The sequence below is a fragment of the Trachemys scripta genome, chromosome 23 (genome assembly GCF_013100865.1).
Source record: "Trachemys scripta elegans isolate TJP31775 chromosome 23, CAS_Tse_1.0, whole genome shotgun sequence".
NCBI lineage: Eukaryota > Metazoa > Chordata > Testudines > Emydidae > Trachemys > Trachemys scripta.
The window spans coordinates 7993493-8009852 of record NC_048320.1 but is presented as its reverse complement, the minus strand read 5'-3'; the positions used below and the strand labels follow the sequence as shown (position 1 = coordinate 8009852).

Below are 16360 nucleotides of genomic sequence, written 5' to 3'. Positions count from 1 at the left end.
GGTCTTTGGCGGCGGGTCCTTCAGTGCCGCCAAAGACCCGGAGCGAGTGAAGGACCCGCCGCCAAAGACTAGGAGAGCGGCCTGGTGAGTACAAGCCCCACATGTTTTTTTTAAAGCGTTGTTTTTTTTTGATCTGTATTGTTTTTAGTCATCCCTGTCGGGGCCCCGTCAAAACTGTTCGAATTGGGCCCCGCACTTCCTAAAGCCAGCCCTGCTGGGAGGGAGGGGAGGAGTTGATCAGCAGGGCCCGCGGACCCCTGGAGTACCCTTGCAGATCCCAAGGGGTCCGCAGACCCCAGTTGGAGAAACAGGCCTTGTCTACATCAGGGCCGGCTACAGCATTTCTGCCGCCCCAAGCAAAAAAAAAAAAAAGCCGCGATTGCCGGCGGCAATTGGGGGGTGGGGTGGGAAAGCCGCGATAGGCAGCGGCAGTTCAGCGGCAGGTCTTTCGCTCCTAGAGGGAGTGAGGGACCTGCCGCCCCCCAATTGCTGCAGGTGCCGCCGCCCCTCTCCTTTGGCCGTCCCAAGCACCTGCTTGTTAAGCTGGTGCCTGGAGCCGGCCCTGGTCTACATTATGGAGCTTTTTGCCAGAATAGCTACAGTATCCCCTAATGGAGATGCAGCATATACCAGCCAAAGGAGTTCTGCCAGCATAGCTGCACCATTTCCCCAAAGGACATTAGCTATGCTGACCAAAAGTACCCTTCTGCCAGTGTAATTGCATCTACACCAGGGGTTTTGCCAGCATAGCGGTATTGACTGGGGTGTGAGATTTTTTTTTCACGCTCCTAGCTGACATAATTATGCCAGCAGAACTTTGTAGTGTAGACCAAGCCATAGTGTGGGTATGGTTACAATAGCCTCTTGTTACTTAATGGCTCTTTGTCATTGCATTATACCTCCTTCTTTCAGTGACAGAAAAAAGTGTGTGTTTCCACTTCCACTGCAGCTACAGGAGAGTGAGTTGTGTTGTTTTTTTTCCCCTGCTGCATGCATCAATAGCAAAATTGTCAGGAAAGTCTGATTGTAGAATATTTATGGCTGGTGATCTGAGGCAGAAAGGACACACCTGGGTTTCCAGCTCCCAGGTGGAGTTAGTGTTTCTGGCAGTTTAGGAAAAATTCACCTAATTCAAACTTGACATAAAATGAACAGATTTGGTCTGTCTGTTGCAGAGAGAAAAATCTGGAGCCTCCTTGTCACTCATCTAAGTATAAGCGTAACTGAAGGACAAAATACACTGCAATAATGGGACATGCCTGAACACTATGTATAGACTTTTCTTGCTCCTCTGAAACCCCCCCACCGAGGAGAATTAGAATGCAACCGTGCTTCTAACGCTGCCAGAGATTGTGGCCTCTTTTTGCACATATCAAATCATCTGTCAGTTTTTGAGACAGGCTCCTGTAATGCAACTTGGACTGTAATGCCTGTGTGTTGAATTGCACAGCTTGTTTTTAATCAGTTGTAAGCATGACTTAGCATGAACAGAGAAGAACATTTGTCTTTTCAGCTTGTGCATGTAGATACAGCAGGGAGCTCTTTTAGTTGTAGTGAAAAGATGCAAGCTGACAGACGTGGGACTGCTGCTCCCGTGTTCATTTGTACCAGCTCTTTGTTGCAGCTAAACTTTTGCTCCCGTTTGGAGCTTCTTTCCATGTGTGTCTGATCTATGCATCTTGGGCTTTTCTTAGTTGATTCATCCCTTCTTCCTGCAGCAAAACAAGTTCAACTTTGTCAGCCTTTGCCACAGAGAGAGCATGCATGGATTAACAGTAGCAACCTCAGCCAGGAAAAGCTTCTTGCCAGAGTGTAAAAAACCCCCCACCATAGACAGGCCTTCAGTCTATGACTCCTGAACAAGCAAACAGATGATGCAGAAGTCTGTAAAGAGTGAGAGAAACCTGGCTATTGCAAAGGGGTGGAATAATGCTGTCATGTGGAACAGTAATTGTCTTTGTTAAAATCTTTTTTTTTTAAAAAGACCTTCTGGTTTATAGTAGATGATTAAATTACCTTGTTTGGTTACATGTCATAGAAAGCAGCTGTCTGGCTTTTCTGGAAGGAGGTATCTTCTGGGTTTCAGTTTGTGTTAAAGATATTTACAGCAGACACTGCTAGCTTTTATACTCAAATATGTCCTGATACTATGAGCATGTGCAAAAATATAATGTGGAACAGATGATCTCTCTACTAGATGTAATTAATATCCGTTTCTGATTTTTATCTTGCTCTTCTAGACCAATGATGCGAGCTCCGAGTCGCTAGCATCTTCCCCTAAAAGGGACACCATGAGCAGCTTTTTACCAGACAGCAGCTGTTATGAGTTGCTCACCATAATAGGTAATGTTCCCAGAAAAACGCCTAATTCTCATTCTTCGTGAAGTCTTCCTTTGTAAGGTACTGACTTTTTCTTGTGTGGTGGTTTTCTGAAATGTAAAATGTCTTTTCTTTCTTTTGTTTTGTTTTTGTAGTAGTAAAATCATTATATAACAATGTAAATTAAGATGGGTTTCTTGTCCTGAAGCTCTTACAATCAAAGTAAAAGATAAATACTAGATGAGAGGAGGTGTGGTTTTGAGGTTGAAGCAAAAGGGTATCAGCTGGGACTCTTGAGTCTCATACCTGGCTTTGCCTGGCTTTCCCTGTATGGCTCTTGGCAGGTCACTTCATCTCTCTGTGCCTCAGTTTCCAAATCTGTAAAATAGGAATATTACTGAGGTACCTCCCAGCAGGGTTTTAAGTAATGGGTTTTGTATGCAGAGTGCTCTAAATTGGAAGGTGATGTAGAACAGGCACATTTTTATATTAGACAAGACCAACGAAAACAGTTAAGGTGAGAGACGGGATAAGGGTAATTGCTAAGGAGGAAGTGTTGGTGGAAGCTTTCCCACAACACACAGTCAATTGTATTTGTGCTTACGGGGTTAATCTCACTCTCTTTTCAGGCCACGGCTTTGAGGAGCTGATGACGGTGAACCTGGCCAGGTATAAACCATCAGGAGAGTATGTCACAGTCAGAAGGATTAACCTGGAAGCCTGCACCAATGAGATGGTGACATTCTTGCAGGTGATGCTACAATCTTTAGAATGGGGCACTGCATCTTTCATGTATATTGAAAGAACATGACTCCTAGGATCTCAGCTGCAGGTTGTTAAATGTTTTCTAAGGTGTCCATTGCTAAGTATCTAGGATGCTGTACAACTTTAACACAAAGCAACAGAGGGTCCTGTGGCACTTTTAAGACTAACAGAAGTATTGGGAGCATAAGCTTTCGTGGGTAAGAACCTCACCCCTCTGAACTTTAACACAGTAGATGCAATACTGGCCCACAAAGACCAATTATCCTAATGAAGAAATAGTCAAATTATAAAACCATTGTAAGGTGCTGGCAGTAGATACTCCTTCAGACTGAGTTATAGTTTTGTAAATGTTAATTGGATGATACTTCTAAAATTATTTTGAAGCTGATGGTGGAGTGTCTAGGGCAGGGGTAGGCAACCTTTCAGAAGTGATGCGCCGAGTCTTCATTTATTCACTCTAATGTAAGGTTTCGTGGGCCAGTCATACATTTTAACCTTTTTAGAAGGTCTCTTTCTAGAAGTCTATAATATAACTAAACTATTGTTGTATGTAAAGTAAATAAGGTTTTTAAAATGTTTAAGAAGCTTCATTTAAAAGTAAAATAAAACTCAGAGTCCCCGGACCAGTGGCCAGGACCTGGGCAGTGTGAGTGCCACTGAAAATCAGCTCGTGGGCCGCCTTCGGCACGCGTGCCATAGGTTGTCTACCCCTGGTCTAGGGATTCGTGCACTGGACTGAGTTTCTAGTGTTCTGGGTTCTCTGGAATCATCTCAGCTGCTGTCTGGTCATGAGCAAGTCACTTCTCTTTGCCTGGTTTTTGAATTGTGAAATGGGGATCTTTGCCCATCTCACGAGCATGTTGTGAGGTGATTCATGTTTGTAAAGTACTTTGAGGTCCAAGGTGGAAGTTGCTCTGAAAGCAGAGTATTATTCTAAGGCAGCGGCTCTCAACCTTTCCAGACTACTCTACCTCTTTCAGGAGTCTGATTTGTCTTGCGTAGCCCCAAGTTTCACCTCACTTAAAAACAACTTGCTTACAAAATCAGACATAAAAATACAGAAGTGTCACAGTGCACTGTTACTGAAAAATTGCTTACCTTCTCATTTTTACCATATAATTATAAATCAGTTGGAATGAATAGATAAATAGTATTCTATATCGAGCAGTATAAACAAATCGGTGTCTGTATAAAATTTTAGTTTGTACTGATTTGCTAGTGCTTTTTATGTAGCCTGTTGTAAAACTAGGCGCAAATCTAGATGAGTTGATGTACCCCCCGGAAGACCTCTGTGTACCCCTGGCTGAGAACCACTGTTCTAAGGGGATTGTTCTTCCGGTTAAAATCAATCACTTGTATCTAATCCGTTCTCTTCTAAAGGATTATACGTTGCACTTGAAGAGGAAGAACCCAATGATCTTTCCGTACCAAACTGCTGTAATCGCATCCTATGTGCTCCTCCGTTTCAAAAGAAGATTAGTGCAAGGAAATAGTATATTAAGTTCCAAATACAGGCGCTCTGATGTCATAATTTGTTTATCCTTCTCCAGTAAATTCATTCAAATAGGTATTAATGTTGACACATCATGATATAAACACCAAGTAGCCCTTGCGCAGAGATTGTCAGAACAGATATTTGGGGTGGGGGTTTAGTATGTGTGTTCTTTGAATGAATGTAAAATTTCCCACATGACTATTCCTTTATGCTGGAAGTTGGGATTGCCAGACATGTTGCACTAACTTGGAAGCTCCTGGATTCAGTGCTAAGCAACTATTGCCTATGCACAGACCTCGTCCCGGGAAAATCTTATTCTGGTGAGAGATTATTTTAGCTGTTATATCTTCCCTCTTTATCTGCAAAAGGAGAGACGAGATCTTCTCAGGTGAAGAGTAGATTCAAGTCAGTCTGTTGGCAGACAATCAAAGTGCTACTTTTTGTCCAGTTTAACCTTCCTCTGTATCATATCTGGAGTTTTGTATTTATTTATTTTGTACTGATTCAAAATATCCTTTTGCTTTTAGGGTGAGCTTCATGTGTCCAAACTCTTCAACCACCCCAACATTGTGCCGTATAAAGCGACCTTCATAGCTGACAATGAGCTATGGGTAGCGACCTCCTTCATGGCTTATGGTAGGTGGAGAGGAGAATATGTTTGCTATCTGACCAGACTGCTTTAGCATCTGTGAAATCATCTTTATTTAGGTGAGTGTCCTCTGTTTTTCCTGCTCCGTCAAAAAAATGTTTTTTCATCTCTTTAGGTTCTGCAAAGGATTTAATCTGTACCCATTTCATGGATGGAATGAGTGAACTAGCTATTGCTTATATCCTCCAGGGCGTTCTGAAGGCTCTTGACTACATTCACCATATGGGCTATGTACATAGGTAAAAAGGAAATTGCTCTCTGTATCACTTTCTGTAGGAAATGCTTACAAACAATATTCATCCAGATGGGACTAGGTATCTCAAGGGATTTGGAATAAGAATATGGTTTGCATCTAGCTTGCCAGTGCAGGGGAGCTTGCCTTGCTGCTGCTGTAGAGAGCTTTATTGTCCATGTCCATTGTCCTGTCCTGGACTTCTCATTACCACAGAAATAGTACTTTAAAAAAGCAAACCGCAGAGTATTCCTGAGGCAAAGTTTACTGGTAACTTGGGGCTAGAGGACGCTTTTGCTGAAGTAAACCCTTCCACGGGGTCCCCAAGGTGGAAAGATGAGAGGAGGGAGGTTGTGACAGCAGAAAACAGATGCATCTTCCTTTTTACCAAGGAAGTTGGAAGGCTAGCTGGGAAGAGGGCATACTCAAGGGATATACTAACTTCCATGGAGCCCCAGATAGGAATTAAAGCTGCCCCCTCCAGTGGATAGGCAACCATCTGCCCTCCCTTGAGTGAATATTCTTCTCTATCCTTAGGGTGCAGAGGGGTCTTTCTGATGTAGTTTACGCCTCTGTGTTGAGGCTTCAGTGAAGCGGGTCCATCTGTATTTTATGGTGGTTGTAATGACCTCACACAATATCCAAGCAAAACCTCTAAGGGAATGAGCAGATTGCATTATTCCCATCCTTCCATCATTGTTCACTCTACTGTCCCATTGTCACGTTAGGGAGGTGATAGCCTATTCCTTCATCCAGTGGAATGGCCAATAAATTACGGTTTCATACTTTCCAGGTACTTTCACTTTTAGTTCTCTCTCCTAGCTTTTTTAGATTAATGGTACAGTTACTTTTTTTTTTTTTTTAAAGAGATGAGGCTTTATTTATGCTTATGCAAATATCACCTTGCCAAGCAGCAGATATTTATCTCTTTTAATCTCTCCTCTTAAATCAGTGCCTCCAGACCCTTAATCAGATTAATGTTTTTCCTGATAAACACTAACATGGCTGCCACACATACTTGGACTTAGGTTTCAAAACCTGATTATTCTAGGCTATTGGTACTCACTCTGTCACATATTTTCACTGGATGTTCAATGTGCGTAGGTTTCAGAATATACCTTCCTTAAATCCCTATAGAATAACCTTCTCACATGGATGCTGGTAAGGAATTTAACATCCTTCTAAGGTAGATGATCCTTGACCATGTGTTGACTTCCTATTTCTGGTCCCCTTTGCTTTAAGGAGTGTGAAAGCCAGCCACATCCTGATCTCTGTGGATGGGAAGGTGTACCTCTCAGGCCTGCGCAGTAACCTAAGCATGATCAACCACGGGCAGCGGCTCAGAGTTGTCCATGACTTCCCCAAGTATAGCATCAAGGTCCTACCGTGGCTCAGTCCTGAAGTCTTGCAGCAGGTATTGTATAGAACTACTGTCATTTCATGGCTCACTCTCCTCTTCTTTGTCAACGTTGACTTTCTCACTAGTGGACAGAGACCCCCCATGTCCTTCACTGTTGCTGGGATTTCTTGCCAAGAAGCAAGGAACTATTTTCAGGCTAATTTTGTAGCCTGGGGAGGGCATCTGATCATGTAACAAAACTTGTATAATGGTTCTTGGAAAAGGCAGCACAGACCTTCTTGGAGCCTGATTTTCCCCCACCATGGGTTTCAATGGGAGCTACTCTGATTCTGCAAGCAGGAGAATTGGGCCTTTGGCATTTTAATGACAAAACTTGCCTGTTGTCCTGAGTGGGTCATACTGCTCTGGACCCCCATTCATGTCAACTTGGCATTTCATATCCTGGTGGCGAGCGCAGCCCGTTAGCCGTACTGCCCCCATGACACTGAACGTGAGCCTTCTGAGTTGCCCACAGAGGCATCTTTTCATTCCATAGGGCAGTGGTTCTCAACCGGGGCTCTGGGGCCCCCTGGGGGGGCCATGAGCAGGTTTCAGGGGGTCTGCCAAGCAGGGATAGTGTTAGACTCGCTGTGGCCCAGGGAAGTAACCCAAACCCCCGCCCCGTAGGTGCTGAAGTCTGGGGTCCTGAGTCCCGCCACCCGAGGCTGAAGCCGAACTTAGCTTGGGGGCCCCTGTGGCGTGGGGCCCCAGGCAGTTACCCTGCTTGCCACCCCCTAGCGCCGGCTCTGGATTTTATATGTAGAAAGCCAGTTGTGGCACAGGTGGGCCGTGGAGTTTTTATAGCATGTTTAGGGCGGGGGCTCAGAAAGAAAGAGGTTGAGAACCCCTGCCATAGGACATCGTATTCAGTGGTCTCTCCATGGCAACTGGGAGAAAGACCGTTTACTCTCCCACAGATAGGCACCTGGGGTGGCAGGAGAGCTGCTAAAACAGACTCCTTTAAACTGGGTGGAATCTTGAATGCCAGGTCTGTCACTGAGCCCCTGCTAACAGCACTCATGCTGTCACCGTAGCATGTTAATGAGTGTAATAATGCTTGTCTCTGATCTTGTTATACGCATTCCCTTGTGTTGTCAGTCTGTTCCCATGGCTCTCTGGGTTTCTGGCTGCTCACTGTTTAGAGCCGCTGTGCTGTGCGTTGCTCCCAAAAGTTAAACCCGAAGAGACTTTTATCGTCACCTTTCCTCCTGATGAGTTTTCATTCTTTCTTGGCTCTCTCTTTTTTTCCTTTAAAAACGGCAGCAGTGTAATCAGCCCGGCCTAAGGGGGAAGCGGGTGATCAATGGGGGCAAAATAAGCCTTCAGAAAGGCCGGGACTAGAGCGTTGGTTATGGAGTTTTGTGCCTGTACGGGGGCTAAGCTCCAGAGGGGAGTCTGCATAGTGGTGTGAAATGGAGGGGAACTGGATGGAGCACGCCCCAAATTCTAGTTTCTGAGTTACAGTTTACATGAAATGGTCATTCTCTTTCTGTATCTAAAAGAATGTATCTTGGGTATTTATGTGGCCCCCGTTACCAAGTGCTGAAGCACCTCACAGTCTAATTGTCTTTGCAAACTCCTTGTGAGGTAGGGCAGTGCTATTATCCCCATTTTACAGATGGGGAGCTAAAGCACTGAAAGATTAAGTAACTTGCCCAAGCTCACACAGGAAGTCAGTGGAAGAGCAGGGAACTAAACCTGGATCTCCCAAGTCGCACACTAGCGCCCTAACCACTGGGCAGTCCTCCTTCTGTCTCCTTCCAAAGAAACTGATCACCAGCACACAGAGAGCTACATTTTCTTTTAAAAACAAACAACCTCAAACCTTGTTGCCTTGTAGTGTGAAACATCTACAAATACTCTGTTGTGGGAACCGGGGTACTTTGGTTTAATTGTTTGTTTGTTTTTGTCCTTCCCCTTCAGGTACCTGATCAGATTCCCACAAGGATAAGCATAACACTTCACTGACTTTATAGCTAATTCTCTGCATCCCACTCTTTGGTTCTAGAATCTCCAGGGTTATGATGCAAAATCCGACATATACAGTGTGGGGATAACAGCCTGTGAACTGGCAAATGGCCACGTCCCATTCAAGGACATGCCTGCTACTCAGGTAGGGATTACAAGCTGCGTGGGCTCTCCTTCCATCCCAACCTGATAACGGCATGCTGTGCAGTTAGGAAAGTGAATTCTGTAGCTGTCAATAATACCTAAATGCAAAGAACCAAGTTACTGGCAGCAGCTGTGTTTGTAATGAGATGTGACAGATTCTGAGCTCTTGAGGTCGTGAAAGATCTCTAATGGCACTCTGCACAAAAGTAAGGGTAATAACCCTTGCCTCTCTTCTTTCCTTTCTTACCTGTTAAACTACTGCTGACTTCCACTCTACCAGAGTCTGCATCTCAGAGGTACATAAAGGCATACGTAGAAATTAGCATTGGAAAAGATCTATTAGGTTATCTCCTCGTCAGCGCAGAATTGTTCCCTACAGTAAATTTTCTAATGCTCTGTCTCCTGTTTTCTTTTAAATGTTCCAAAATATGGAGTTTCTTCTGAAGGTCTCTGTTATAAGATTATTATTGATTGACTTGACACCTTTTTGGAGTTTTTTAATGTGTAATAAAACCTTCCCTTTTTTTCCTCTTGGGGCTGCACAGCCCCACCCCACCCCGGAGCGCTGCTTTACTGCGTTATATCCGGATTCGTGTTCTATCGGGTCACGTTATATCTGGGTAGAGGTGTATTACAAACAGTGCAGTAGACAGAGAATTGAAGACTGTTACAGTTAGTCTCCTTCAGTACCAAGATCCTGCTCCCATTTTGGTCTCTATCAAATCTTATTGGTTTCAGTGGAAGCAGGAGCAGGTCCATTCAGTTCAAAATAAGTCAGTCCTCATTTGCAGATTGACCAGAGCATCTTGGTGTCACCTTCTGTTTTCTCCCAGGGCAACATTTTAACATAGCTCTGGTCAAGTGTAGTATGGGTTCTGGGGCACACCTTGAAAGACAGATTAGAAATGTACCATTCTACTGCTAGAAAAGTCCAGGTACAGAACTTGATTAACATTTATAACAACCTTCTGCACACAGGTTACTGAGAGCAGTGGTAGATGGGTTGTTACATGTCACCTGTGCCAAGTTGGAGCGTTCACGCTTCCTGAGCTCTGGTGTCCAGTCCAGATCATAACATCACTCCCAAACAGAAAACATTGTTCTGTGCATTCCTAGATAAGTGTAGGGTTATTGGAGGTTTGTTATGTAAACGGGCCCTGGACGTGCTGCTTTCTCCTGATCTACTCTCCCCTTTCTGCTTTTTAACCCAAATCAACTTTCACATTGAGCCACTTCATGAAACCTTGGTGCAAGAATGAAGGGGACTAAATGCTGCTGAGGGAACCAGGATCCAACAGGAGCTCCAGGAGAGCAACTATCCCAAACCAGGGGAATCTAATATGAAAGCAGAGGTGTCCTGATCTCCTCCCTATAACCACCTCCGCCCTTCAGGAATGTGGCATCATTCCAGGTTATAACAAAGAATTAAGAACTTTGCCTGCCTCTTGGATTAGGAGACCTACAGACTTGCCATCAAGTATGACCGCTGCAAGGGGCCGAATGCTGCACTGTAACATGTGTATAACTGCTCTGACTTCATGGAACCACGCAGCAGGCTTGATACTGTGAATTGCTGACAGGTTGAGAGCGCTCTGGAATGTGCACGAACGGGCCCTGTGTGAGAAGGGAATTTGGCCCATAAAGTTCATGTAATACAATCTATGTTAGAACAGCAACTCAGGACACTAGTGTCTAAGTCCTGCAGTAAGAGCAGTGCTGAATGAAAATACAACACATGCAGACCCTGGACCACTTGCAGGACACAACTGAAGATTGTGGCAGAGTATTTAAACTTCAGATACATCCTGGCCTGCTCTCTTAAATGTATCTAGTCTGTATCATGCATGTGACGTGCTTTCATCCAATTCCATTTCAGATGCTGTTGGAGAAGCTGAACGGAACTGTTCCCTGCCTGCTAGACACCACCACGATCCCTGCCGAGGAGCTGACCATGAAAACATCCCGCTCGTGTGCTAACTCCGGGATTGGTGAAGGGATGGCAGTTAGCAACGTGAGGGCCGCCAATGGGGAGTCAACACTGCACCCTTACCATCGGACTTTCTCCCCCCACTTCCATCACTTTGTAGAGCAGTGCCTGCAGCGTAACTCGGACTTGAGGTACAGCCGGAATGGGAATGCTTGGTTACAGATCTGCTCTAAACACCATTCGGGGCTTGGCTACTGTAATTATGGACTCTGTGGTTTAAAAATTGTTTTAATCCTGATCTCTCACCATGGCTTTTGAGTTGGGTCTCAGTATTGGCGTTTCGTTCAGTGATCTCTGATTAAAAGCATGGCTGTGTGAAGAGGTGCCCCATATGTACTGCAAAAGCACTGTCCGGAATACCTATAAATATATAGCCTGAAAGCGGTTAGAATATGTAGCACTTTGATAGGACCTTGCATCAGAGAACCCCAAAGAATTTCAGTTATTAAGCCTCACAACCATCTTGGGAGGTGTTTCCCTCATTTTACAGATGGAGAAACTGAGGCAGAGAGGTTAAATGTCTTGCCCAATGCTGCACATTGAGTCTGTGGCATATTGGGGAAACTAACACAGGATTGGCGACTCGCATTCCCACTAGACCACGTTGTCCCAGAAACAGTTTCATTATCCAACCAGGAGAGCTCAGCTTGAGACTTCAATGAATAAAAGCTGAGAACGGAGCAAGAACAGCATTTCCTTTTCTAGTTAGCCAGGGCCGTGTTGTCATCTTACTCTGTGGTAAACTTCTCTGTAACTAGAATAGACTATTCATAATTTGGGCTAGCAGAAGTTTTTGCTGTGTCCTCGGGTATAGCTTCTTTCGCTGTCCAGGGGAGAGGAGTATACAGGGCAGTGATTGTCCCTGTGATAACTGCATCACAGGGCTTCTCAGTTAATTGATTGCTCTGTCTTCAATCATGCTGCTGTCTTAGGCTAGGTCCACACTACCTGCCTGATTCGGCGGGTAGAGATCGATCTTCTGGGATTGATTTATCGCATCTCATCTGGACGCGATAAATCGATCCCAGAAGCGCTCCCCCGTCGACTGCGGAACTCCTGCTCGCCGAGAGGAGGAAGCGCTGTCGACGGGGGAGCTTGCCTGCGCCGCGTGGACCCGCAGTAAGTAAACTTAGTTCGATCTAGGAAACGTCGACTTCAGCTACGCTAGTCTCGTAGCTGAAGTTGCGTTTCCTAGATTGATCCCCCGCCCCAGTGTGGACCAAGCCTTACGGAAGGAGCTACAGATCCCATGGCCCTTTGAGAAATCTTTAGGGATAACCTGGTCATTCTGGCCAACAACTTTGCCTCTTGTGAAGCAGATTCTAATGGCAAAGGTGCTTAACTCCTTCCTTTGTCAATCCCTCTGGGGATGCCTAGAGGATAAAAGTTGCTACGGCGTATAAACGGGCGAGGTACAGCCCTGAGTCAGGAGACCAGGATTCTGTTCCAACCTTCGCCACTCGTTTGCTATGTGACCTTGGTTAAGTCTCACCCTCTGTCTGTGCCTCAGTTTCCCCACTCAGTAAAATAAGAATCATCTTGCCCTATATCTCACAGCGGGTGAGTGTTTGTAAAGAGCTTGTAAAGACCCAGAGGAGAGCTGTTAGAAGGTCAGTGTCATTTACGCTAATCACACTCAACTCTTGTATGGTGATTCGTTCCCTTCTAATTCTCTTTTGTACAGGCCAAGTGCAAGCACCCTGCTGAATCATTCCTTTTTCAAGCAGGTAAAGTGGTTCATTTAATCTTCTGGTAGAGGGCTGTGGCCTTCCCGTGGTAACCCCTTCCTGGGCCGTTTCCTCAGCTGTGGGGAGCAGAGTTCTGAGGATGGGGGTGGGAAGACATTGCTGTTGACTCCTCCCCTCTGGATAGCTCAGCACTGAAAGCACCATTTAGACGGGGTTCTTGCTAAACGCCTATAGCCAGGAAGGACCAAGTTTCAAAGAGCTTGGCTTGCATGGGTATGTTTGGGGGCAGCCTACTAGTTGTACAAAATCGTCTTAGCTTTTTTCTCCGGTTATAATCTGAACTCAAATCTCATTGAATTTCCCTTCTCTCTTCCCCCCCCCCCACCCTTTCCTAATTTGTTTTTTCGATTTCATTGAGTCCTGGGGTCAGTGGAGGAGGGGGTATTCTGGCAGCAGTGCCAAAGATCTTGTCCTCCCCCAAACTCTGCCGGCCTCTCCTAGTGGCCGAGTGCCATCAGCACTGTTTCTGAATTGGCAGAGAGATGTCCCTAGAAAAAGATTGAGGAGGTTTATCACCAAGTTTAGAGGGCACAGTGCCAAACCCTGCAGCGCTCCTAACTCGGGCAATAAAAGATTGGGTTAGACGGACTGATGTCCCTGGCCAGCTGGTATGTTGTGCTGCTGCTATTGGCCCAGTCCATATTGTGATGTCATACATGTGGTGCAAATGGTACTAATGCCGTAAAACCTTTGCCTCTGAGAACAGCTCAAACCAAAACTAACTCTCCCTCTGCCTCCAGATCAAACGTCGTGCGTCCGAAGCACTTCCTGAACTATTGCGCCCTGTCACACCAATCACCAACTTCGAAGGTACGCGGCCACAGGATCCCAGTGGCATTTTTGGACTGGTATCCAGTCTGGAACAGCTAGAGGTGGATGACTGGGAATTCTAGAGCAACGTGGCAAATAATACAGTTCCAAGCCCTTGAAGGAGCTTTCTGGACATAGTAATTTATTGACCCCTCTCAAATGACGCCGCGATGAATGTTACATGCAGAAGAGTTTACATGACTATGGTAAGGAACTTCACCTGTTTACTTGAGGAGTAGAGCCTGGAATCACTCTTGGACAGAAACTAGCTGGAAAAAGGGATCTGTTTGTAGGAATGCTGAATGTTTCCTGCTTGGTGCCAGGAGCCTCCCAGCTCTTGCTATTAAGCACCAGGTATAGGCTGTATTCGTTTTGCTCGCCAGAGTTGAGTCAGTCCCAATTTGTTGGTCTCCATACACGTCGTTTTCCCCATGTTACTGACTCTCTAATGTTCAGAGGGTTCTGTGTGTCTTTAGCCTAGCTTTAGATAGTCCCTTTGTTTTGTTCCTTTACAAGGGTGCCTTTGAGACAAATGTGGGAGAGGGGAGAAGGAATGCAACTCTTCTTAGACTTGGCGGTCTAGAAGAGAATGTCCAGGTTATCACCGTGGCATTCTTCTCACGGGGTCACTCTTTTGGCAATAACAGATGTAGCCTGCTGCTTTATTGAGAGGAAAATGGAAGACCAGACAGCACTGGAAAAAGGTGTCCCCTTCTATTCCAGCCATGCTCAGAGGCTTGGAGATTCCTCTGCAAGGCTGCATTCGTCTCTTCAAGGAGACGGGTAGATCTTCGTTGTTTGTTTTTAAACTCTTGCCATGTGGTGCTGAATGCCCTGACGTGCAGGTCAGAAGAGCTTCTGGGACTAACCAGCTGCTCCTGTCCCTTCATGTAGCCACCTCAGCCACCAGCTGCATTTTTTAAAAGTAAGATGCCGTTTTGAATGTCTTTGAAACGGCACCATACTATATTTTACAACAAATGCCATTTGTCTGGCTGGTCTCCTCCTGCAGCAAGGCTAATGTCACTACATGAAACGTGCTGGCCAGCGTCTGTTTCTGAGAACCTACCATGGGAGGGGGAAAGGTAAGTTGGGAGCTCGCTCTCTGTGTGCTGCTTTCTGTGCAACTCTGTGCCCTGCCATGGGCGGAGCCTCTGCTGCTGTGGCAGCTCCTCCCTTCACTGTGGTGGTCCGGTTCTCCAGACTGCATTTTAAGGCCTTTTGTTCATCCTTTCTAAGCATCATAGATCTTCCTTCTCAATGAAGCACTGAGAATCCGGTCCTGTACTGGTGGTCACCGAGAGCAGTGGTGCTGGCAACAAGTCCTTTTTGTGTTTATAAACTGTACTTGAACCCGAATAAAGTTTGTTACTCTAGTTTTGTTGCCAAAACAAATAAAAATGTAAGTATTTCTGAAGCGTTCCTTGTATTTCCTTAGCTCTGTGCAGATGCTGAAGGGTCCCTCTCCTCCTTGACCAGCCTGACTTGGCCTGTTATGCAGGTCGTCACACAAGATGATCGCGATGGTCCCTTCTGGCCTTAATCCGTGAATCGTGTTGGTCTGAAGGAGCAACTTGCAATGAGAGGCAGTGGGCGGATATTGCCTTATACGTGGCAACAATGTTAAAATGAGGCCCGTGACACTGACCTTCCTTTGCAAAGCGCTGTGAGAGATACTGAGAAGTGCTATAAAAGAGCTAGAGAGTCTCATTTTTGTTTAGACCTTCGGTTGGGTACTTTATCCAGCAAAGGTGAGGTGTTTAGACTGTGTAAAGTACTAGGAAAGGGTCACTTTGCCCACCACTGAAGTGCAGTCATTTAACAACACAGCAGCGTGAAGGACAGGAAACAAATACAGTACCACTGAACCTGCAGCTGCGGGGGTGGGAGTTTAGAGGCAGAATGTCATTACATGCATTGGAACGGGCCCAGGACACAATCCAGAACCCCCCCTTTCTGCAAAAAGTGCAATGGGACCTGGCCGACCACAGACTTGGCAGAGGTCAGCTTAGTGTTGCCTGAAACGATAGCTGCTTCAGTAGCACAGCCGCCTCCTTCTCTAACACCAGCCTGGGGCATGAATCCCGGGAAGCGCTTGCTACAGGAGGAAATCAGTGCAGCTCTAACCTCAAGGACTGGCATCTGCCAGGGTCACAGTACAGTGTAGGAAGGGAAGTGGTTTATTTGAAGCTGTGTAGAACTAAAAGGGCTGTGTTTTCCCACCATGTGAATGGCCCTTGTACAGATGTAGCTGTCAGAAGTAGGCAGACCTAAAACTTCTAGCTAATGACTAACACTGGGACCCTTGTTACTGTATTATCATGGGGCTGTCTTGAAGAGTGAAAATCAAGACACTACCTTGAGACTCTTAACAGGTTTAGGGAGGAGGGGGAAAAGGCTCTTCAACCCACATGTAGAAACAGCCTGGGATGATACCTAGGGAAACAAAAGAGCTCCAGGAAATTACACCTATTAAACTGCTCTTCATTTTAGTAAATGCCAGAAATAATCCTTTGTGCATGACAAATCCACCCTGCTTCACCCTCCCTCAGTGTCTGACGTCACTGCCACAGTCAAGGTGAAAACCTTAGGATACCCAACCCTTGTTTTCAGAGGCATAAAGCTCCCCCAACTAACCTGTGAGCTGAAGCTTCTCCTGGTGGGTTGTGGCGGTGACAGCCGGTCTAGCTGAAGAAGATTGATTGGATGCCCTTTTACTCTTGTAATTTAGTTTAGATTTCAAATGCCCAAAGGAATTCTAGCACAGTGGGCTGGAGCCAGCTAAGCAATCCCATTAAATCCAGCCTGAGCTCCCATTCACTGCACTTAAGACGTGAAGAGCGG

General features: G+C 45.7%; 1 protein-coding gene across 1 annotated transcript in view; it reads left to right on the top strand.

The window, feature by feature from the left end:
• The window catches only part of STRADA (STE20 related adaptor alpha), a gene marked incomplete in the record, with an annotated part of 36195 nt that extends 21262 nt beyond the window's left edge, over nt 1-14933 (top strand). The window contains 9 exon segments of the mRNA XM_034755973.1: nt 2241-2343; nt 2949-3070; nt 5107-5215; nt 5344-5467; nt 6703-6874; nt 8868-8972; nt 10848-11089; nt 12643-12685; nt 13447-14933. Coding sequence (XP_034611864.1) covers nt 2292-2343; nt 2949-3070; nt 5107-5215; nt 5344-5467; nt 6703-6874; nt 8868-8972; nt 10848-11089; nt 12643-12685; nt 13447-13599 — 1122 coding nt within the window.
• Nucleotides 14934-16360: the final 1427 nt, after the last annotated feature.